Source organism: Chaetura pelagica, unplaced genomic scaffold, assembly GCF_000747805.2.
Source record: "Chaetura pelagica isolate M959 unplaced genomic scaffold, ChaPel_1.0 scaffold255, whole genome shotgun sequence".
Classification (NCBI taxonomy): domain Eukaryota; kingdom Metazoa; phylum Chordata; class Aves; order Apodiformes; family Apodidae; genus Chaetura; species Chaetura pelagica.
The window spans coordinates 564,937-590,090 of NW_009953311.1; the positions used below are offsets into that span (position 1 = coordinate 564,937).

At 37.5% G+C, this 25,154-nt stretch overlaps 1 protein-coding gene across 1 annotated transcript in view; it reads left to right on the forward strand.

Moving 5' to 3' along the window:
- Positions 1–19,065, forward strand: part of HABP4 (hyaluronan binding protein 4) — a 21,008-nt gene extending 1,943 nt beyond the window's left edge. The window contains exons 2-7 of the mRNA XM_009998075.1: positions 7,796–7,964; positions 8,796–8,957; positions 10,839–10,922; positions 15,846–16,014; positions 17,708–17,890; positions 18,935–19,065. Coding sequence (XP_009996377.1) covers positions 7,796–7,964; positions 8,796–8,957; positions 10,839–10,922; positions 15,846–16,014; positions 17,708–17,890; positions 18,935–18,991 — 824 coding nt within the window. The 3' untranslated portion in view covers positions 18,992–19,065. The remainder of the gene's footprint in view (positions 1–7,795; positions 7,965–8,795; positions 8,958–10,838; positions 10,923–15,845; positions 16,015–17,707; positions 17,891–18,934) is intronic.
- Positions 19,066–25,154: the final 6,089 nt, after the last annotated feature.

Consider the following 25,154-nt stretch of genomic DNA (forward strand, 5'->3'; position numbering starts at 1 on the left):
GCTTTCTCTGGGCACTGAGGTCCTGCGGGGCGCTGCCGGTGCGGGCAGCCCTGCCCCGCGGCGCGGCCGCTGCCTCCCTGTTTGCCCTGACTTTTGGCAGCCGTGGTGTGGCGTGCAGGTAGTAGCGTCGGGGGGAAAAGACAGTTTATTGTAGTTTGGGCGTGACTGCATACTTGGAAGTTCCCTTGGAGCAGCCTGGTATTGTGGAAGGAGTCCCTGCCTATGGCGGTGTGGTTGGAACTAGATGATCTTTAAAGTTTTATGATTCTGCGAAACAACAGAGGCGTTGCTCCAGGTGCCTGTGCTTAAGCCTGCTCCCGAGGCGGTCTGGCGGAGCTCTGCCAGTCAGAAGGCTTCGAAAAGGAAATGGGCCTCTGGACGTGTAAGTGAAAATTTGAGAAATACTTCTGAGAGACAAATGAAAGAGCCTGATCCCTTCCACGGCAGCATCTTCAGCTTTCATTGTCATTCAGCGTCCCTGTTGATGCATTTCATTGCCTGTCATCCTTGCCATTTTCCTCTAGTGTTTGACCCTTCCAGGCTTCTTGGCTCGATACCTGTGAGGCTTCTGGCACTTCAGCTTCTTCGCAAAAACTTATTTCGACGTGGGCGGGGCTCTTCAGCTTTCTGGTCAGGAGCAGTCTAGGTTGTTTGTCAGCTGCCAGGTTTTGATGCTAAATGTTTCTTGGGGGAATAGGGAGCCAGCTGACTTTTATATCAGGACGTTTTCACAGCAGAAGGCTTTGGTGGGCTATAGCTCCATGCATTTGTAGCTGTTTTAGTGAGCGTTCTTGTTACTGCTTACCTGATGTTGAGTTCTGGGTTCCTGGATTCTCTATCTGTATTATCTGAGAGCTGGATAGTGGTTCCAAATATTGAGAATGTATGCATAGGAGACTCCGATTTTACCTTGCTGAGTTGTTGCGAATTCCCATTCTCCTACAGTGGGCAGCGAAGCTTAACTTATCAACTGTTCTAAAGATGCCAGTTTCTTCCTGTAGTAGAAGCTTCTGTTAAAGTTGTAATAACTGAATTGTGTGTTTTGATGTCCTGCGGAAAAGGCACGGCCTTTGGTTTGGGGGTATTTCTTCATGAAGTCGTTGCCAGTTCTATTGTTTAGACCTACAGTCTTGCACTTCTCCAACAGCAGATTATTTGACCTTGTGGAACTGAGAAACTTCCAGTACGAAATGTGCACTAGTTAATTAGCATCTTTGTAGAGGACGATCTTAACAAGTTTGTCACTTTCTCCTTGGACAGTTGTATGAAATTCTTTTGAGATTCTGCTGCAGTTGTGTGACTTTGTCATATTACTGCCTGTAAGACCAATACACTGGTTACAAGTTTATTTTATTTAAAGGATATGTTGCCCTGGATATCAAGAGAAGGCAAAATAACCTGTTGAGTGAACAGCAGAGTCTGAAGTTTTGATGAAGAAGTTCTTGCACAAGAACTGGAGATTATCAGTTGCCTAGCAGAAGTGTGGAAATGTGTGAAGAGTATCCTTTACGTCCTCCTGCTTGTCTATAAGCATCTTAATCATGCAAGATGTGAGTGTAATTTTGTGGGGATACGCAGTGACCCTTGCTTGTCTTTTCTGCTATCTTGATATTAAGAAACATAATTTCTTTGTATAGAGATGTCAGGCATGTGCACCTTGTTTTAATTTCCTGCTAATTTAAAATACAGTAGACTGCTGAGTGGTAGTAGCATTCGTGAATGTGAATTTACATTTCTCTTGAGAGGAGTTATTTGCTCTGAAAAATGCCACACTTAGTTAAAGAAAGTGGCTATTCTGGATTTTGTGTGTGTATGCATATGGCTGTACGTGTATGTCTTGGGCTTAAGGACTGTAAATGTATAGTGCTTGGAATGCTAAACTAGGGCAGAGAGTTGAAACTTGGACCTGTCTGGATGTGCTGTTATAGCAAGCCTGCTCTGAAGGATAGAGATCACCCTCTGGCTTGGGACAAGTACAGAGATGGTGCAACTGACAAATACAAAGCAAGGGTGGGTTGAAGGAAAAACCTAGGGATTTTTTTGGAAGAGGGGGGGTATTTTTTTCTGTGCACCGTACAAAGTTGATTTATATTACAGGATTCAACCAGGAAACTTCTGGACACAGTAAAAAATTCAGGTCACTATCAGATTAATGGTTGGGAATGAGTAACCTCTTGGGAAGGGCCTTGTACCAGCTCAGTTTGGCATAAAGCTGCTAATCATGGATGCCTTGCTAGAAGAATGCTCCTCTCTTTGAGGATATAAATAATACGTATTAAAATTACTAAATTGTGAAACTAATGACTAAACTTGTATTGAACAAACAAACAAACTGAATTTCTAGTCTTTCATAGTTTTTTTGTTTTGACTTGTTTTTTTTTGTTTGGGGTTGTTTTTTTGGGTTTTTTTCAGATGTCAGCAATAACTCCCTCAAATTTAATTTCACTGATTAGCAATTAACACTGTAAAGAAGCATCTAAGTGCATCTGAACAGCTGAATCAGGTTCTGGTATTATTTCAGTCTGTATTGTACTAAGTGTTCCTAGATTCATCACAGAACAATCCAAGTTGAACATCCCAGAAGGGTTGTCTGGTCCCGTCTTTTGTGGGAAAGGGAGTCTAGAGGAGATCTTCCACTGACCTGTCTGGTTGCATCTTGAAAACCTTCAGTAATGGGGACTCCACCACATCTGTAGGGAGGTTGTTCCAGTGAATGACTGTTACAAATTTATTTCTGACACTGAGATGTAAACCTCTCTTTGCGCAACTTGTACCTGTTGTCCCTTGTATTCTCCGTGTGGCTCCTTGTGCAGAGTAAGTCTCCAGCCTCTATGTAGCTTCTCTTCAAGCACTGGAATACTGTGATGTGGTCCCCACCAAACCCTTTCTTCTCCAGGAAGAGACCTAGTTCCTTTATAGGGTAGGCTTTCTAGCCGTTAGATCGTCTTCGTGGTCCTTGTCCTCCAAACTCTTTTGTCTAGTTTCTAGAGTGTTTTGCTTGTTAAGGTCACTAAAAGCCTTGTTAGAAGTTCCATGATTTTTGTTTTAGGCTAAAAGTAAGCCTAGTCTTTGATCTTGGAATATATGAAGTTTTACAGCAGTCTGAACAACTTTTGTTTTTATGTTTGCTGTTAGAGTGGAAGGCTCACAGAGTTCCATAAGTCACCTTTTTAAAATTCAGTTCTTTAGTGCCTTTTGAAGAATTTTTTTCTTACTTCCTGGAGATGTTTCCAATTTGAAACAAACCTCCTAAGATAATGTACTACTTAAACCTTTAAGATTCCAGTCTATTATGAATTGATAAACCATTACTACTTTCCAGTCTTCCTTTAAGAAGAAAATTGACTCCTATTTAGTTGTGTACCAAAACCTACTCTTTTGACCTTAATGATTTTTTTCTCTTTTACTGATGGTGGTATTTTGTAATTTATAGTCTGTATGCTGAAGATGTGGGTAAAGGCTGTTTGTAAGTATTACAGCTCTTTTAATTGCAGCACTTACTGTTAACTCAGTTCATTCTTAGCACAATGGTCAAACTGCATTTGCCAGCTCTTTATTCAAAAGGCCCAGTTGCAGAGCTTGCATTCTCTGCTGGTCCAGGCAAATTAAATTTGTTGATCATGCAGTAATAAGCTCTGTTCTGTTGAAATCTCTAAACCTTTGTTGCCAATACCTCTAAAAGGTTTTCTTCTTTCATGTTCATTTGATGACTTGTGCAACATTTTAGAAATAGTTCTACACGTTTGATTTTTTTAGTTATGTTTTTTAAGTTAATATGGGACAGAATGTTTGTGTGGAATTAAATCTCACAGCAGCTGCAATTTTCTTATTTTTAAATCCTATATTCTGCTCTTTTTTCAGGTATATAGTCATAAGGATTGTCCATAGAAAAGCTGAAGTAGGCAATTCGGTAATTGAGTACTGGCACACATGAAAAGTAATACCACAGAGTAGAGTCTAACTCACTATGTCTTTGATGTATATCATGCAACAGATGAAGCTTTTTTTTTTTTTTGTATTTTGGGATACTGTGGTAGTATTCTGCACATTGTGTAATTACCCACACTTTAATTCACGAAATTAATTGTTTGATATCTGGAATTAAAATGGCGTGGACATACATATGGGAAGAAAGTAAAATTGATTGTGCAGTCTTTAATCTGCTATACTCTGAAATATAGCAAAATAAGTACAAGAGTGTGAAATGTCTTTTACTGTTTGCAGTTACACAGCTTTATTGTAAAGGAACATCAGTTGTCCATGTGTAGGTATTATTGTGCTACTGATACGGTAATAAAGTAGTGTCTTCGCATGCAACCATAATTAATCACAAAAATCCTTGAATTATAGCATGAATTCTCCACTTGCCTCATTCTAGATTAGCTGAAGCAGTATTCCTGCTTGGGTTTTGTACTTTATGTCCTCTGAATTTCCATTACATTGTTTCCTGAGGCTCAGATTTTTTCCATTTAGAAATGACCTTTTAAGCTGAAAGCAGAGGAAAGAGGGTCTCTTGGAGTAAGTGGAAAGAGATTTAAATTTAGGATGAGTGATTGTGCTGCTATAAGCTTTGTTTTAAACATTTATAAGGCAGTTGAAACTTGTCTGAAATGGAAAATTCTAACCATTGTTTATACTTTTTATTTTGTGTATATGTAGGTAGGTGGGAAGACTGCTAAAAGAGCTCTGAGAAGGATAAATAACCAAAGTCCACTGGTACAATGGTATTTACCCCAGTAGAAGAAGAGTTGCAGGGGAGGGCAATGACAAATAGCACATTGTAAATGAGCTATAACATCACAGAGAAAATTCCCCATCAGTAAATGTAAAGCAATATGTATGAGAGAACATGGATCCAGGTGGGGGGCAGCATTGCAATCTATACTGCAGAGCAACTAGTGGAGGTTAGGAAAGAGATCTTGGAGTTATTCGAACTGTTGAGTACCCCCTGTTTTGGTGAGATGACTTGGTCTTGGGTACGTTGTCAGCTGGATTCTGAGTTGGGTTTTATTCCTCTTATGACCTTAAGGAGAGGCTGAGCTTGGTAACCAGGAAAAAGTGATCCTCAGTTTACAGCATGATGTTTGTAAGACCTCAAGTAGTGATCTGCAAAACTCCGGATTATTTTTTGTAATTTAAAAGATAACCTGCATATGAGTCTATATATGCAAAAAAGCACACAAGATTTGTGTGTATGGGGAGAGGTAATTAATAGGCATTCAAAGCGTAGCCCAGTTATTTTTAAGTGAAAGCTGTTGTGGCAGCACTACACAAGATTGCTTGTGGTTTGTTTTGTTTTTTTTTTAAATTTGATTTTTTTCCCCCAAAGTGCAGGTGGCCCTTGAACTACTTAAGTAAAAATGAGTATGCATTGGGGCACATGTATGGCAGAGGATTAAAACTGGGTATCTGGTGCTATTACTGTTCCCAAGCTCCATTTAGTTTGCCCTTACATGCAGAACTGAAAGTTATGCTGGTATTTGAGCGGATTACGAACAGGTTACAAGCTTCTACCCTCAGGGTGACTTGGTTTATTAGAGAGCTGTAGTTGCTGCATATAATTTTAATCTGCTGCTGTATGTCTGCCAAACCAGCTAAAAATGTTTTTATACAGGTAATAATAATATTCTGTCTGCAGTAATTATAGCCACCTGTTAGAATCAGAGTGAAATAGCCTTGCACTGTAATCAGAGTAGAGCTGACTGCTTTGTCAGGCATGGTCAGTGCTAGTGACATGTAATACATCAGCATATCTGGCAAGAAGACATGTTTTGAAGTACTTTTAAGTGGTATTAGGTAACAGAACCAGAATATATAAGTTTCTTTTGTCTTCATTTTTTTGGCATTGCTTTACAAGTTCTAAGCAGCTCTTAGAATCTGAAGGTGAAATTATGTTTAATACTAATAATGTAAGGAAGGTGGCCTCTGACTACTGCACTCTTGCTAAGTTACTCTGGAATAAACAGTCAGTGAGAAGCTAAAAAAAAATTAAATGCACTCTTGTATTGCAGTTTTACTTTCAGATTAAAAAAAAAAGAAAGAAAATGAGGTCACAAATGAGTATTCATTTTTTCCACAGCAAGATTCCAATTTGGAATTAACACTATTAACAGTTACAGTTGATGGTGTACTTTTATGTGCATAGAGCAGACATGATTTCCAACAGCATGTACAATTCTGTATTGCATATAATTCTGCATTTTATTAAAGTATACTTGTTTGAAAAGCTTACTCAAACTGATTTCAAAAGTTGTCCTTTTGGGGATTCATAAATGCTTGCTGCTTTAAGGACTGAACAACTCCAAATCCAAAGAAGAGAGAATTACTGGAATGTATTATGTCAAGTAGTTTTTAGTTCATAGAAAACCATAGTTAGGGTTGGTTCTGCAGCATAAATAAAACTAGTTTCTGTTTACAGATATGACTACCCCTACTGCACAACAAAAAACTGTATTTTATGACTTTCCTACCTTACTTACTGAGTAGATAGTTGTTTGAAGTTTTCTTTTTAAAGATGGTGTGACACACTTCATGCTTTCAACCTCATCTTTAATCAGTGATCTTTTAGGAGCATTTCTATGGAGCTATGAATTAATTTGTATCTTAACATTGTTACATAGAATAGACTTTTTCTCTTTTTATGTGGTAGCTGCAGAGGCACAGTATCCAGGACTGTCACTTGTCCACTAATCTAAGTTCAGTGACTGGGCTCAGCATTGCACAGGTACTTCTTGTGGAAAGAACAACTCACTTTTATTGGTCTGAGAGCAGTGTTTCTGTAGTTCCTTGCCTGCTTGACTTAAGCCAGCACCTTTTTCAGCCAATAGTAAAAGTATAGGGGCTAGCAGACAGAGAAGGCTTGCTTGATTCTGGAGAACTTTGTCCTCAATAGAATGTAAAATTTGGGAGAATGGGGAAGGAAGCACATAATGAACTTTAATCATATGCTAGATGTGTATGGGTTGAGTGGATAACCTCAGTTTATTCTCTTACAAACACAGTGTCTGCATTAACCCTGCTCAGTTTCTCCTTCTTAATGCTGACAATGACTGAACAAAACCCCCCAAAGCTTAAATACTTTTAATCTTAGAATGTGTTGACATTCTAGAATCAATCAGTGGTGTTGGAGCCTTTTTACTTTAACTGTCTGGGTTTTCTGCTACCCAGTGACTTGTAATTTTGTGGAATCGTCCTCTCCTCCATAGAAAACTAATGGAGGTGAGCCTCTTCTGTTTATTGGATACCATAGCTGTGAGCTTGAAGTAGAGGTGCAGGCTCAGACTCCTAAAATTAGCTCATCTGGCAGCAAGTGTGTTGTCTGGCAATCAACAACTAAGTTCTGTCCTAATGGTCCCTCTCGTTTCCCCACCTTCATTGCAGCCATCTTGGAATTAATGTCTTCTGTTGAAGCTGCTCTGTCTTGTACTGTAGTACACTGGCAAGATCTTTGAGAGAATATGAAAGAAACAGGGTTTTTTCTCCATTTCTGTGATTTAATGCGAGCAAAATTAGTTTTTTCTTTAGCCTGGTCTTCTGGAAATGTCTAAGCTCCATCAACAGCCATCGTATTTTTGCCTGGGATGGGCTCATCAATACAGAAGGAAAAATAAGTAGACATCTTTAGAACAGGTAGTGTCTGGCAATATTAACTGTAAGACCTTTTAATATTTTGGTGGACTTTGGATTAGAGAGGATGAAGCAGAAGACTGTAAGGTGTATTCAACTCGTTTCAGTAGTTTGGTAACTGCAATTCAGTTATTTTTAAAATGTTAGTAATCTATATGTGTGTGTGTAGGCCAGAAGCGAGCACCTAAGCGGGGAGAACAGCAAGGATTCAATAACAGAGCAGCAGAGTTGAAACAAGACAAAACTGAGTGGGGACCATCTTTCAGGGAATACCGTTCCTATGACGCAGAAAGACAAGTGGAATTCACAGTGGAAAGGTATGTATCATACAGGGAGAAGTAAGGTGCCTCCTGGAGGATCTGCACAGGGCTTGGAAGAGAAAGACAACCTTCTTAGAACAGATCTAGTAGCCAGATGTGACTTGAAAGTTAGTAATGAGTAGATTTGTTGCAAGACTACTTAGTTCATGCCCATCAGAACTGTGATTTCAGCTTCCTCGTGGATGGATTTGGAGCCGTTTTATTAAATGTTGGAAATGTAAAGCAAAACTGAAAAGCAAAGATCTGAAAACAACCCTAGTCTGTAACAGAAGTTAATTTCTGAGCTTGCAGAACATGGGGTCCAAGTTCCAAGTTGAATTAGTTTTATTGTTCAAACTGGAAAGAAAACGTGGTCATGCTATTTACTGTTTAGACAATTAATGCATGTAAAGTTTGTGTTCTTTGTCAGTATTAGAAAATTCCACCTGTATTTTTTAATGTTTGAGAGCGTGACTGTTCTTACTTTACACCACAGCAGTTAATGTTTAACAAGTCCCCTGCGATTTTTAGCAGTTGCATTTAAAACTGGCTTTAGACAGTGGAAATATTGCCTGGTAAAGTTGCAGAAGATTTGACAGTTTTATAGTATTTTATTTAACTTCTCTAGTGTTTTCAGTGTTATCAAAAAACACCTGAAATTTGTATTTCTGTAATACCTCCTGAGTTCAGTTTGTCCTTTTAACGAAAAAATGAATACAACTGTACTGTGTGCAGTGTAAGGATGCACGCAAAATTGTGCAGTATCTCTCATACTGATGTCTCTCACAGCTGCACATACAACCATATGAATTTTTTTCCCGTTTCATGTTCTGTAGGAAGCAAAATCTGACTAGAAATCTTGTTTTTTAGACCAGTTGAAAGATTAGACCGTGAGAAGCCACTAAGAGGTCGTGGTAGAGGAAGAGGTGGAATACGAGGTAGAGGAAGAGGTGGTGGAGTAAACAGAAGTTTCAATGGCTTTGACCAAAGAGGAAGACGGGAATTTGAAAGACAGAGTGGGAATGATAAAATGTAAGTGTTCAGCGTGCTGATTCTTATGTGGTGTATAAGTAAACAACAGCACTGCAGTAGTGTCTCTTAAGTGTTCAGTTCCCTCCTTCTGTATCCAAGTTGACTGGCAAAAAGTCAACACTGATTTTATAGTTTGAGGTCCCAATAGAAAAAAAAGCACTTAAAGAACTCTGGTTCTCTAGAGGAATGACAGCAGGTGGCAAAAAGGGTGGAGGTGGAGCTTGCAACTGGGGAGCACTTAAAGATGAAACAAAGTACAACAGTTTATACTTGTGTTCACCACAGATCATAATTTTCCACAGCCCGCCTATTTTTTGTTCATCAGTTTCATGTTCATTTTGAGCTTTATAAGCCTTGCTTTCTATCAGTTGTGATGAACATAGTTTTACAGTACTGTGAACTCATCTCCTTCATGTTGGTGAGATAAAATTGCAGCAAAGGCATGGTGATGTTTCTTCAATTAAGACTTTTGACTGGGGCCAAGTTGTCTTTGAACTGAAATAAGTTCTGACTTTTCTCAATAGGCAGGTAGGTGGGACTCTGGTATTTAATGGCATTGCTACAAAATGCTAATTAAAAGATTGAAACTCTGTTAGTCTGGTCTTCCTTTCTCAAGTTTTATGCATAACTTCAAAACTGCAAAGCTGTAATAAAGTTCAATGTGGCTTTGGAGGTAATGTTTAGCTTACTTTACCACAAATACTTTTTTTAAGTGCACAGGAGAACCAGTAACAGAATGTGATGGCTTACTAAGGCTCATTTAGAGAAAAAAATATTTGGGAACGTCCAATTTAGTATGCTACCCTTCCGGTTGCTTCTGTTCTCGTGTGCATCTAGAATGCTGTAATTGAAGACTGATAAGAACAGAGAAAAGGCAGCACTTTGAACTTAAAGGAAATACCTTTGACCACATACACATTCACAACATTGTTTTAAAAATAAAATGTTTTTAAAACTTGCATAATGGATTCAGGCAATCTGGTTGAAAGACTGAAATATACAGCCTTGATGGGTGATAATTTTGGAGCTTGATGCTCCAAGTTCTTCTGAAAGGTTGTACTAGCTTTTATCTCTTCTATAATATTTCATACTAAAAGATTGGTTAGGCACTCTGGCTCTTCAAAACAAAGGATTTAGGTTAACATAGTTCTGAGCTGATAACACAAAACTAGCTGACCAAAAGAACTAAACTGGCTTTTGTAGTTTTCAGAGAAGGTTGTATGAACTTTGTAAAGTACAGGAGTTTAAAGATCACTTACATTTATTCTCACTAAGGTTTTTTTTAGTTCAATAGTATCAGAACATGAGATATAAACATGAGCTATTTGATGCTTTCTTGTGATATGGTGCATGTGGTGAACTGGAGTTGTCTAAATAATTCTAAAAGCATGTTTGTGTCTTAATTCTGCCCAATGATGCATTAAACTAGAAGGTGTTAATTTTGAATATGCGTGCCTACCAGTAGATGAAAGTAAGTATGCTGCTGCTCCCATTTAGCAGTGAACCAATCTGTGCAGAAAACAGGAACTTGAGAGTATGAATTTTACTGTTGTAATAGTTGAAAAGAAACAAAGCCAAACCCAAACATCAGTGATACCATGTAATCTAGTACTGAAATTAGTATTCAAGATTTAATTTTCTGTCTTCATTCATGCTTTACACTTTTTAAATTAAAAATACTCAAGTCAGATTTTCCTAATCTTCTCATTTTGTTAATCACTCAGCTAATCGCTTAGTAGGTCTACTTTCTGCTTGTGATATTGGATATTGTCTCTTTTTTTTTCCTCTCTCAAGGAATTCTGGATAAAAAGAGATGTCTTAATCTGTAAGGTTTTTTCCAATGTGACAGACTTGATGGGTTTTTTTGTTCCACTGTTTTAGTGCGATGGAACAGACTGCTCCTGTGGAAGAGACAGCAAAAACAGCTGAGCAGCCAGGGACATCTGAAGGAGAGCCTCTGAACAAGTACGGTCTGACTAAAATATTTTCTTTCTAAATGCAAAGAGAACAATTGACTGTTACTGATACACCTATATTGGGAGGCACACTTGAAATATGAACTGTGAAATTTTGCTAGTGCACATATTTAAAAATAGAAAAAATTTGTCTATACTTGTGAGTTAAGAAAATGGATCCCTAGTTCAGACTAAAGGTTTATTTATACAGCTGCAGTTTGCATTTAATTGCCCAGTGATGCTTAAGTTCCTAAGATCTGGTGATAATTTAAGAAGGAGCTACATACTCTCTATTACTTGGCTAATTTGTAAAAACTACCCTTGGTGAAGTTCTGTGTGAGAAAAAGGTATTCAAGGTGCCTATGCATTGATACAAACAATTAAGATAAAAAATTAAGATAAAATTCTCTAATTCTATATTCATCAATCACTGTACCATACAGTTGTCTTCTATTAATGAAAAGCCTCTGTAGAACTTGGAAAACTTACTTCAAATGTTATTGCAGGGAGCCTTAGAAGAAAGAAAGTAGATAAATTTGCCCTGTGTCTTCTGGCTTTCATTCTTAGCAGTGTCCAGTGAGAATTTACTTCACAACAAATGAACGCTAGCTTAAGAAAAAGTAACTGGATAATCTAGTCCAAGTAAGAGACTTTAAAGAATAATCAAAGAGCATATGGTGGATATCTCCTAATGAGTGAGAGAGGGTCAGTGCAATTTTCTGCTGTAGAGAGAAGTTAGCTTGCTCTGAAGCCTTTTTTACTTCGTGATTCAGCTCCAGTTATTTGCAGCCTTGGTTCTTTGATTATAAATCTGACTAGACTAAAAAAAGTTTTACATGTTCATGTTACATAGCCATGTAAGAAGCTGAGTTGATATATCTTTGATTATTTTAATTTTAAACTAGATTTTAATATGTAGGCAGAGATCTGTATACATGGGGAAATGTCTCTGAAACTGAATGGCTGTGATTGAATTTCTAGAAATCTGTTTCTGGACTAACTTATATTAGATGGGTAGTGTAGATAAACTATCAAAAATGCACTGCATTAGCTAAATATTACAACAGTTATTCAGCTTTTTTGGTCAACTACTGGTACCTTTACTTGTTTCAGACTTGTATTTGCTTCAGCTCCAATTCAATCTCTTTGTGGATGTGTCCTGACATCAGTTCCTTCTGGAGTGTAAAGCATAAGAAGCATATGTAGTAGCAAAGGCATCCGACAGAATCTGTTTGTCTTAAGTACTTTTTACTTTCTCAGAGATTACTAGGTATTCAGGCAGACAGAGACTTTTTGAAGATTTTGCTTATCTTCATGTTTTGTTTTTAAAGCTTTGTTTAGGAATAGCATACTGAAAGCTGTAAGTTGAAAATATGCAAGTAACCTGCAAGTACAAAATTCTGCATTGTGTACTTTTTTCAGTGCAGTAAATATTGTCCTGAAGACTCACATATCTTTATACAAAATATGAATTACTTACCTTTGAGGCTAGTGTCAGCTTGGAGACTCCATATTTTAAAATAGCACAGACGTGTGAATAGTGCCTAGGTAACTTGGTATGGTGGTATGGTGTTCACCATACAAGGTGAAATTATTTTGGTTATTCTAATGTTTAAAAGCAAAAGCTGGTGGGGTATGGTTTTCAGGCTTCAGGTTCTTTTAAGGTCTTGTATGCATAGGTTGTTCCTGCTCCTCCCAGAGTTGCTGTCATCTGACAGGTAACATACACCAGCAAGACTTCTAGCTAGGCTAAGTACTGTGTTTGCTATAGCCTTGATACTGATGGTGTAGAGGTGTGTGTTTGCTTAAACTAGGATTGTTCTCATTTCAACTCTTAAATGCAACAACTCCAAGGAATCTATTTTCTTCTCCTTTATTGCAGTTGTGTACTTGTATTGAGAAAGAGATGGAGAACTAAGGCTTGTTTCTTACCTCATTCTCTTTACTGTTGTGACTTTTTCCATTTAAAAGGAAAAAAAAAGTATTCCTGGAAGATGGGAATAATGTCTGCATGGAGATACTCCATAGCTTTCCAGTACTGACTAATTTCAGTGCAACTCTTCTGTGTCTTCTGTGGGCTGCCTTCAGGACTCTCTCCACATTATTGTTCCTGACCTTCCATTTGCAAATCCATTGCAGGACAAGGGTGTCTTTAATACTTATGTAATTTATAATTTTTTTTTTTCCTGTACCTTCACATTTCCTTGAGTGTATCAACAATACTTATTTGTGTTTATAGCATCCCAAACTGCATGCTTATAGTTGTGGGGTTTTGCTGCAAGCAATAAGTATAAATTATATAAGTAGTACAGCAATATGAACTTACCTCACGTCTACTTATTGCTAGACTTGTTTTCATAGTCTGAACAATGTAACACACTTTTGCCACTTGGTAATTCAAATGAATACATTTGTCTTATTTTTCAGCAAGACACATACTCTAATCGATTCCTATCAAAGGCTTTTGCAGAGCTAGTCCTGATTCTGTGGATTTTTCTTCAATTTCTTCACACAGGACTTAACTCTTTTGGAGGAGCTATGTATGCTTTTGGTCACTTAATAGAAAACTTTCAAAATTCCTTTTCAGGTTTTCTGAGCTATTTACCTCATTTGTTTTTGTTCGTTCTAATAGTGACATAAAGCTTTTCATAGACAAGGCCAGATATTCATAAGTATTAAGTTTGGTGTTTTTCTTCTATAGATAACTTGTATAGCTGTCGCTTGGTCTTAATGTTGGTTAGCTTTGGGTTTTACTATAACTGAAGGCAATGCTCCTGTGAATGATGTTTATTTAATAGGGAAGATTTGTGTAATTAGTTTATTGATAAAAGCTGAATAAAAATTCACTTTGTGCAGCTGAATAATAAAAAAAAAGTGATGTGAAGATCCACTATAATTAAAAATAATATTAAAATAATTAGCCAAACTACTGATCTGAATGCAGTTCCTTTCAATTCACACTTCTTTTGCATAATTATGTGTTCACATACAGCAGTTCCTGCAAGAAATGTATACACAGTAAACAAGACATAGCTAGAGGGTTGAAAGCACTGAAGCAGTAGCAACCATTAATGAAGGGTCCCATTCAGTGTTTTGGTATGTACTTGCATTGTGAATTCAGTTTGTTCCTGTCCTGAGGCTGGGCATATGTGTCTGGAATATTTTGTAAGCATTGTTGTTGGTGTGCTGAGGAGCTTATTAACTTGATTAATGAAGATGCACACCAAGCAGTTACTCAAAATACGTAAGGTTAGAAGGTACGAAGTAATGCATAAAGTATTTGGGCTGGATGCCCAAAATAACCTGCTACAATCAAGTTTCTGCCCAAAATGTCATATTCAGGTTCTTGTTGCTGTGCTTAAATAATGTGAGGTGTTTCCCCTAGTGAGTCTCAGGATCCTAAAACAAATTTGTGTTGTTAATAACCTAGCAGTTGTAACCATCCTTTAGAGTAAAAATCAAACCATACTTTGCAGTTGTGACAAAAGAAACATTTGTAGTGGAAATCCACCAGTACTTTCTTTAGAACAGGCAAGAGGTTCTTTTTGATAGATACGTACTTTTCAAAGCAATACCAAAAACCTGCAAATGCTTTTTGGTGAGGTCAAGTTGCTGTGTAATGAAATGTCCTGTTCTTGTCTTACAGTCATAGACATTTAGATCTGAGAGAGGTCTTGTTGACCCAAGACATGACCGACCATACCTGTGCTGCTTCTCATACATGTTTGGTTCATTTGAATGCCTTCTACTGGTAGAGATTTCAGTATGCCTTGATGGTCTTTCCAATACTTCGAAAACAGAAGCCACTATGTCTTTTGTTGTGTTTTTGTGTTGTTTTTTTTTTCTCCTGAGTGTCTTGCCTTACCATCATGGATATGCATTATGTTTTTTCTTTTTCAGTGTTATGTATATTTTTTCCTCAGCATCCTTTTTAAGTTTTCCCACGTAGATCATGTATTTTGGATCTCATATCTGTCTTGCAGTTCCATTGTGGTCTTTCCACCTGTTTCCACATACAAGATGTTACTAGGTTGAGTTGTTCCACCCTACCAGCAGTGACATCTCTTCCAATCAAAACTGTTGATGTGTCTTCTTATAATAGTACACTGTTCCAGAAAGGACAAATGCCATCAATCTGAAGTTCAGCGTGACTGGGTTACCTGTAATGCTCTTGCATGGTTTTGCGGGGTTGAGGTCTGTCCTTCAGAGTTTCTGCCTTACTGGCAGTTCTTTCTGTGTTTCGGCAGCTGAATTCGGCGAATTACAACAGAACTAAGATTAATCTGGTTTTGTTAGGTGACAGGTACAATCTCTGTGTACTGCTAAACCTGACAAAAGAAATCAGAGGCATCTTGTGAAATTAACAAAGGAAATATTAATTATTAAGAAGATCCCATGTTGTGATTTTATTTTTTTTTGGTGAGTGTATCATTTTGATGACTGCACTGAAATATAAATCCATCTTAGGTTGTCATCCTGCAGTATGAGTCAATAAAGCCATGCAATTGGGGTGCTTTAAAACTGCTTGGTATGCTTTTTTTACTATGGCTATATTTGCTAGGAGTAGATTCACTATTAAACAGTAGAGCTGAGAATATGCCAGATCAAAAGACAAACTGTTTTTGTCTAGAATATGAAGCTCTTGAATTTATGATGAGACTGCATAAATACTAGAACTTACTACAGGAGGCTGGAGATAGCATTTGTTCATAAGACTATTTTCAAACAGGCCATTTAGTATATTTTCCAACTTACATTAATGTAAAATTAGCACATCTAGCTACTGTGGGGAGTAAGGGAAATTGAGGAGAGTAATTTAGTGAGAAACATTCCAAATGTTCTGTTTAGTATCCTTACTTTAGAGATTAGTGTTCTTGTTCATCATGGCATGTTGCAAGCTAATGGTTTTTACTTTACAACTATAAACCTTTAGAGTTGCTGAAGGAGAGCCAATGGAAGAAGTAGTTCAAGAAATGACGTTAGATGAGTGGAAAAATCTTCAGCAACAGAAGCGACCAAAGCCTGAATTCAACATCCGGAAGCCAGAATCCATTGTTCCTTCCAAAGCAGTGGTGATTCACAAGTCAAAATATAGCAATGATGTAAGCATTGCCTCCAGAATTCTGTAAACTCTGCTTTATACCCAGGATTAGGAAATTACCTCTATTCTTTTTCTACTAGTTTTATTATAACCTGAACTAACTAGAAATCAGTATCTAAACTTTGTTACTGTAATAACATATGTGCCCCAAAACTTACTTTAAGCTTATTGTCTGTTAATTTTCTTCTTTCAGATCATCAGTCCTATTTTGTATGCAAATACTTAATATTTATTCTACCTCGTAGCTCAGTCTTTGCAGTATAAAACCTATACCCTTGCTGCTGCCACCTATGTAGATATCTGGTAATGCTGCTAGAAAAACTGGTTTACTTAGCACTTCTTACCCTAACTTTGAATTCTGTTTAGCTCACTTGCCAATATACACTTGCATTGTATATATATTAAACTTGGGTTTTGGCATCTGTTAGTTTGGTTGCTCAGTTTCCTATTTCTCATCAGTGCTGGATCCCAGCTTTCATTGTGCACTTGGAATATAGGAACTTTGTTTTCCAGTTTTAGGGTTCTGCTTCTTAGAAGTAACTCTGGAGAGCATGTTCTTTTAGTAATGTACTTTCCCCTGCCCCTTCTTCTCTAACTTTTATTCCACCATATTACTGTGGTTGACATTTCAGGGAAAATTTATGGCTTATTGATATGACTAGGGTGGGAGGAAAGGCTTCTTTCACAGATCCTTGTTTACTTAGATGACAGATTTTGGGCGTCACAGAAGTATGGGCCTGTACTTGTAGTCTGCCATGATGGAATTTTGATCCTTAAGTTCTGCATGCATATATAAATACACATATTATTCTTTCTCTAGTTATAAAATTAACATCAAAACTTGTAGCTTTTTAAACCTTAATTACTTCAGGTCATTGAGTGCTTCTAGGGACAGACACTAGTATGGAGGTGGCCTGCATCCTTTTTAGTGGTCACAGTTGCCATCATCCTCTTTTCTTTCACTGAAGATGGTGGTAGAGGGGAAGAGAAAATCCTTCACAAGCTCTGCAGAGCACATGCAAGTGCCTGAAGAGTGCATTCTGTTCTATTTGCCTATAGTGTTTCTTGGCTTGACATTATCAAGGGACCTTGTCAAAACAGAATAGGAGGTACAGGAACTTCATAATGTGAACAAGTCAAATTCAATTAGACATTGAATAACATAACTGATCACTGCATGGGATGAGTTTACATGTATGTTATCATTACTACAGTGCACATTAAAATTATCATGGGAAATTGCTTTACATCCAGTAGCTACCAGGAATAGAATTAAAACAACAGGAGTCCCATAGTATAGACAAATAGACTGACATATTGGTTTAAAAGCCAAATACTGTGCTTTTACTGTGGTCTTTTAACCATTACTTGAAGGTCATTGTAGGAGCAAGTAACTTAAGCTTGCTTCTCTTGTCCCTTAGAAACCTCATAGATGATCTTTCTGAAAAATCTTCAGTGTTACAGAGCTGTTGACAGGACTCTCTGAGCCAACAAATAACTATCCCAGGCATCTGGGAAGATACAATTGCCTCACCTCTGTTAAAACCCTGTAAAAGTTGAGGTCTGTCTAGTATTTTGCATGTCATCTTAATTTATCTGCTGCTTAGTCTGTAATACAAGTGTGTGTTTATGTATCAGGGAGGGGAGAAGTCTGTATGTGGAGGATATAGGCATTAACCAGATCTTCCTTTTAGTTGCAAAAAGAAGACTTTGAAGATGATTCTCATATCTTTCGAAGATCTGTGAATGACATAACATCTCAGTTGGATATCAATTTTGGGAGTCTTCCTTGCCCTGGCCGTGGATCAAGAGGAGCACGAGGTGGTCGTGGTCGTGGCAGACGAGTTGAGGAGATGGGACCTCAACCACAAGTAGTGGTAATGGTTTTTATGGATTTTAGTTTTGTTAACTTGAAGATATTTTGTTGTTGTTGTTGCTGGGGGTGTGTGCATGTTCAACCCCCTTTTGTGTGGAATTACTGATGTCTGTAGTAAGAGACTGTTTCTAGTTCCTGTCTCATAGTATGTTGGCCTGATTATTTTGAGTTCTTGACCCATAACATGTGACTTACAATTAAATGCCAGTTAAGAGTCACAATGTTTAACACATACATTTCAAAAGGCCCGATTACTAGTTGCTGTACTGGTAGCTAGGGGCAAAGAGGCAATGAAGATTTATTCTTGCAATAAGTTTTAATATAAATTGGGAAGTAATAAAAACATCCAAGGGCTTGTATCCCTTGCAAAAAAAAATCAGTACAGTACAGTTGTGGTACTTTGATTACTGAGAGTGAGATCAGAAATTTTGGGATTCTACAGATGAAAACAATCCTACAGCATTCTTCAGAATAAGTGTTCAATGTAGCCATTAAAAAAACTTCCACTGAAGTTTTTAAAAAAACAAAAGTAATTTGCGCACTAAGGACATATTTATTCTTCATATTAACTGAAGATCTTGGCTTACTTCTGTCTAATATAAGTAAAATACTCTGAGATTAGGAATTTACGGAATTATATGGAAGTGATTTGAATTTGCTTCATCTGAATGAAAAGGCTCTTTATAAAAACAGCATAGAATTTAAAACTACAATATATGCAGTAGCCTTAGAATGTAAAAATAAGGCTGCTTCTAAAAACAGTCTTTTGGGTGAGCTTGCTTTACTTTTTTTTCTTCACCTCAGTGCTGCAGAACTTGTGATCTTATGGTCCTCCTCAGGCAGTAGATCTTCAGTATGAATTTACCTATAATTATAGTAGTCATAATGTCAGTGATAAATGCTTAGCATTTCTGACAGTGACCAATACAAAGCATTTAACTTTAATAGAGGAATGAACTCTTTTCAGGGTAAAATACATATACATAGCTGCCTGATGCTTTTGAAATGTGTTTGTTTTTATAAAGCTTTCTTTCTTATTTTATAGGTGCAGCTTGTTGCTCCAAATCCTGATGATCCTGAGGATTTTCCAGCTTTAGTTTGAAGAACTGTTGTGGATGGCGGTATCTTAAAAGTTTTCTTGGTGTAGCTATGAAGACCAGTTTTATACTGGTGTGGATAAACAAAGTGTTCCTACTGGAAAAGTTGTTTGGGTGTTTGGTGTGGAATGATCAGCAGCCCTCTGCTAGTGGAGTTCAGTTCTGGAGATAACTGGCAGACTGGGATCACAGGTTCCAGTGTGCCTCTGTGAAAACTGTGTGAAGGCTTACACTACTTCACCACAAGGCTTCAAATGAAGTTCGAGTACAGTGTTTAAAAATGTATATATAGAGATTATATCAAACTCTCCATGTTGCCATGGTGAAAAGGAAAATATACAACATGATTTGCAGTTGGGACTCTTATTTCATTGTACATTTGAAAGCTGCATTACCTGTTTCTTTGAGTGAAGTGTGTGTTTAACATGGTCACAAGTTGCAGTTCTTCAGAGTCTGGCAAATAAAGGAAAGTGCTCATTGGTTTGGGTTTGAGGTATTATTTTCACAAGTCAGAGTAGCAGATTGAAGCTTTTGCTATTTGGATGTAGTCTGAAAAAAAAACAACCCAAAACCTAAACAGCAGACCTTACTTGCCCAAAACAGTGAACATCTCTCTAAATAAAAGTGATTCTTCAAAAGTAAGGCAGCACAGATACTTTTAATTGATAGCTAATTGTAAGGCTTGCTTCAGTAACAAGTTATAATCTGCAACTACTTCAAAAATAATGGTGAAATGAAGTGCTGTACAGTAAGAATTTTGAATTAAAGACAGAGCTAAACTGCTAAAGAAGTTTTAATTTTAGCAGGAGAAACTACAAACTAAAATGTTTTCATGCCTTACCCAGAAGTTTTTGTGACATTGGGGATGAGGTGGGGTGCCCTTTCCTTGCAGCTGTAACCCACTTCTGCACTTGACCCTGCACATTAAGTTTTTCTCTGTCAAAGGGGACACTCAGAGCTGTTATTGGGGATTTGACAGAAACAAGGAAATGGTGACTGAAGTCATGAAGGAAAGCTACGAGAGGACAACCACAGTGGACATTTTGGATGTAGCTGTCAGCCACACAGGAGTCTTTAAATGCCTTTTCAACTTGAACTTGTTCTTTCAATTTACTGGGAAATCAAACAAATTCTCTTTTTTTCCTGTTCTCTACCTCACTTTATTTTGTATCACTTCTAAGTTCTTTGTGTCTGCTGCTGTGATGCAGGGCCACTGCAGGCTGGGACCAAGGGATAATAAACATGAGCTGCTGCTTGGGATCTCCAGTTTTGCCACAGATTCTGCAGCAGCATTGTGGACTGGGTCACAGTTTGATAGGGAGGACAGGGACCAGGAGTGGAACTCTTTGCAGGATAAACTTACCAGATGCCCTCTCCCAGTTCCTTGTGTCACAGCCTGGCACTTGGATCAGGTTCTTGGAGGGTGTCATGCTTAATACCAGGTTTACTGACTTGAAGATGGCTTACATCACACAGCATTTTTTATTTACAGTGACAAAGTATATTGAAAACAGAACATAAATTTAAGTTACACTTTGCAAAGGACAGCAACTGCAATATGCAAGTTCAGTCACAATACCAGTGTGCTTGCCATTACTGGTCCCCATGGGATCCTCACAATTACCACACAGGGTGGCCCCAGTTGCCAGGATTTGATGTTGATAGCAGTGCCAGTCTGTTTCATTCTGAAATTATTCTGGCAGTTGTCTGGGACTTAGCCTCTTTATGTGTGCATTCTCCCCTTGCTGGTCTGGCCAGCTCAGGGAAACATTCACTCTCTAAAGAACTGGAGAGGAACATTTACATCACCAGGTGATCTACTCAACTGTTGACAGCCACTTAACCTATATCAGCAGCCATCCCTGGGGCCCCTCTTATGCTGAGGTAAAGTCATCTTTGCAACAGCTGTGGTCCCTGATACCCTGCATCATTCCCTGAGCTGCACAAGCACATCACCCTTGCCCACATCCTTTCAACCTTATTCCATTTTAGGGGCTTACTGTCAGTCAGTCACACCAATGTGAAACCAATCCCAAAAACACAAATGCAAGGAAAAGCAAGCATCTCTTCCTCAACAAACTCCCAGTGATTTTGGCCTAAAGATGCAGTTACTTTTTTAGCACCAGCCTTGAGTATTTCTAACTGGCACATCTATTTTGCTATAGCCCATTTTTCTCTACTACAGGCTGTGTAGAAGGTCTAATGCAAAGGAGGCTAAGTAGACCCAAAGCAAAGTTACTCAGAAATGTTGTAAACAGGTGATTCTTGCAGTGCACTAGCTTGTCAATGGGTTTGACCTAGGCTACTGTTCTGTTGTTCCATGTAGGATCGTTCAGTCCTCCACCCTTCCCTGTCCAGTGCCAGTACTCTATACATATATATGCTACTGACATGATAGTGCTTACCTGCTTTCCTCTGGACATCACATGTATAAATGGATGCATCCCTAGGCAAAACCTACCATTCACACTTTAGCAGGCAACTAGTGGTTTAAACATTCATGTTAGAATGCAGGTGAACGCAACAAATTAACACAGACTTTCCAACCATAAAACCACATCTTCAGAGCAAGGAAAAGGTTACTTGCTTATCAAACAGGCTCTGCCTGAGGTGTGCAAATTCTGCATTTTCTTATGGAGGGAAGGTAGGGGTATTTGAGTTGGATTGTATTTTTTGCTGTTGTGTTGTGTTTGGAATTAAACGAGAGCACAATCAACTCTTACACAAAAGTAAGTGTTCCTGAAAAGTTAATTTTTACTTTTGAGAAACCTTCACTTTCATGGTTAAGTATCAAAGTATATAATATTTAATATGATGCCTGTTTCCAAAAATGAGTACTATATGATCATGGAGGTAGGACACAAACTAGAATCCCATCCATGTTTTTTACTGGGTGGCAGAATCCAAACAATTCACATACAATTACTCTTGTCCAAAGTGAGTCCTCTGAAAAGTAGAGCCAGAAGTTTTCCATTTTTGAAATTAGAAGAGTGTACGTTTTAAGAAATTGTGCTTTAATTAGAGCAGCTGAGATTCTTGCATTATTTTTCAGAGCACACAAGTCGGTGTGGTACAAATCAGCTTTGTGCTGAATGTTTTTTTTAGAATGCTGTAAATAAAAGTGAGAAAGCAAACTTCTGATTATTTTATTTTTACACAATTCATGTCTGCAATTCTCACTATTCAATATTTTGTAATCAAATACAATATGCAGTTATTTTCAAATGAGACACATGCATATTGAAACTACTTAATATTACAAGGTAATATGAAGCTTTATCTTAAAAATAACTTCAGCAAAATAAACTCCCATTCTGTCAATCCAAGTTAAAAAAATATGATTAGAAATATACAATTTAAAAATAATCAGGATGAACAGTACTGATTACTCAATAACTTTTGGGTCTTGATAGTCTGTACATGAGTTTACATAAGACAAACAGTCAGCAAACCATTAATATAAAACTGCAGTGCCACAAACTGGTGAACATTTTTCTTTTTTTTTCTTTTCCATTTTAATGCATGAGTGTCTACAAATCCTATGTAATTATTTTAAACCAGCAACACCTCCTCTGCTGTCATACTGGGGCCAAACGACAAGGTCTAGTTTAAGCTATTGATGCTGTAATGGATGCTAGAAATTTGAAGATATTACAGCTTTTGAGTATGTTGCATGCTTTTGAATATGAGATCAAGGGAGAATCCATGCGTATTTGAAAGAGTGGAAATAATTTGTATGGAAAAACCCCTATTTGATGACAGCAGAAACAAATTCCTTCTGCTGCTGTGTGGTACTTCAGTGATGCAGCTGCTATCACACATTCCATTTTGGCACATAATAGTTAACAATTTAAAAAATATTTAGAAACCAAGGACTCCCCTGCCCATACCCACTCTTCATTCTTGTACTTAAGACAGCTTTGGTATGGTATAATAAAAATGCTAGACCAAATACTAAAAATTCAGAATTAAGCAATACAATCAGATGGGACACAATGAGGTATGAGTTAATTTTCCATATAAGGCTGTTTAGAGTTCAAATGTAAAATACCTTTGACATTACTGTGTTTCTTACTTAGATACTGGGTGGTAGAAGTAGTATCCTGAAACACATTAATGCCAAACATGCAGTTTTGGTTTAGCTAGAGTTGCTGTTGTGTGTGTTTGTGCACTTGTTTTATGCAAATTTACTTCTGATGAACCTGAAAGTGCTAATGGCTCTGCTGGTTCCTTAAAAAAAAGGCAAATTCCACTTTGGAATTTGAAAGGGGTGTGAAACACTGCTTATTTTTAGGTTAAAACCAAAGATGCTAGAAGAGGAAGCTCAGCTGAGAAAAGGGCAAAGCCAATCACTAAACATTACTAAATCTTGTTTTGACTCTAACCCCTTCACCTCACTAGTTTAATTGCTTCTGCCTTCCAAGATTTTACTCATAAATAAATACAGGTTATTATTTGCTCAATACATCTACTATCCTGGTTGCCTGTACTTCAGCTTTTGGACAAGAGGCTTACTAAAATCAAGGAATTTTAATCAATCTATCAGAATGAATTCTGTTCCTCTACTTTCACCTGGAAGAAAACAATGGTGAAGGTGAAGAGGAGAACAAAAATATGTGGGGTCTGAGCCTTTATTCTGTACCATACAAGTCTCTTGTTTTCTTTGTATTCATATTTGCAACTTTGGACTAAAATTACTTTGCATTCTGCTTCCCTTCCATCTTATGATGCTCTTGCCACCAAATATTTTCAAGCCAAGGTGTGCTTAATCAGACTGGCACTCAAAAACCACCAGCCAAACAGCTTAATTTTTCATTTAAAAGAATGTAGACTGACACTAGTCACTGAACCTGCCCAGTTATATTAATAAAAAGAAAACTGTATCCTTTGCAGAGGTAAGTTGTATCTTTAAAAACTTACATTAGTCCACTGATTTCAGATATCTCCATTTCTTCTACTTTCTACTGTAAGAGTAGTCAGTAAATCAACAGATAGCTGTATAATATTTAAGGCTATGTGGTAACAGTCCTCATCTGAGGGATATGCAGCTATAAACTTCAGTTGGTAGACAAGGGTACATCACTGCAAAGCCAGGTTTGAGTCTTAATAATGTGAAAAGTGGTATGAAAAAATGCTGCCCATGTTTTAAGACAGTCCTGTAGTGGATGAAAAATTCAGTCTGACATGTTCCTCTGAAAATTGCACTGCTTTTTAACAGAGGTAAGCTGTAGTTTTAAAAGTTTATTAGATGTTAAAAACTATACCTGCCCCTGAGTTCCACGACCAATTTCGGTTGTACAGCAAGCTTATTTTCCCTTTTTTTTGCATGCTGCACTCATTATGTGTCTCAAAGCTAAAAAACAGTGACAGCCAGATGTTACCAAGTTTACGAATAAAACTAGGGGAAAGTCCTTACCTTTTTACCTATGGCAATCTGGAGTTTCACCTAAAAGGCTTGAAGGTAGGAGAAGACACAGTAATTACATTTCAATATGCAATTTAAAGCAATTACAACTACTTAAAAGAGCCATCAGTTGTGATCAACTAAAACCCTATTACTATTAAAAAACAATTTAATTACTTAGAGTTACTTTTTTCAAAATAAACCACATAACCTTTGAAAATAAAGCACTCTCCGGTGGACAATAGATACTTTGTGTACTCAGTACTGTGGCTTCGTTAAAAACCTCATACAAAGTAAGAAAGAATAGCCAGTTAACGCAGGAGAGTACAATACTATAGGAAAAAAAAAGCTTTTGTGGTAGATTTGCAGTCTCAGTTGGAGACTTGAGCCCAATCTGAATGGACAACACAGACTTACATATTTAAAAGCTCTCACCATCTCATTTCTGGTGGTCAGCAGCTAAGTGATTGCCATAACAATTTTTACACATGCATCATACATACTAGCAAGCCCTCTTTATAATAGAGAGCTTAAGTATTTACACCTGAGTCTAAATGTACACAGATTTTCTTGGTTTTATTTGAGGAAGCGTTAGCACATTAGGCTAGTGTCTACCAGATGTCTTATTTTAAGTTCATTGTATTGTACAAGTACGGAAGAGATCCTTCTGTTTCACTTTTGCTGAAAAATGGAGACAGAGTATTCTTCCTTGAATTGCATCAAGTCCCATCTAGTCATATCCCCTTCATTTCCGAATATCCTCT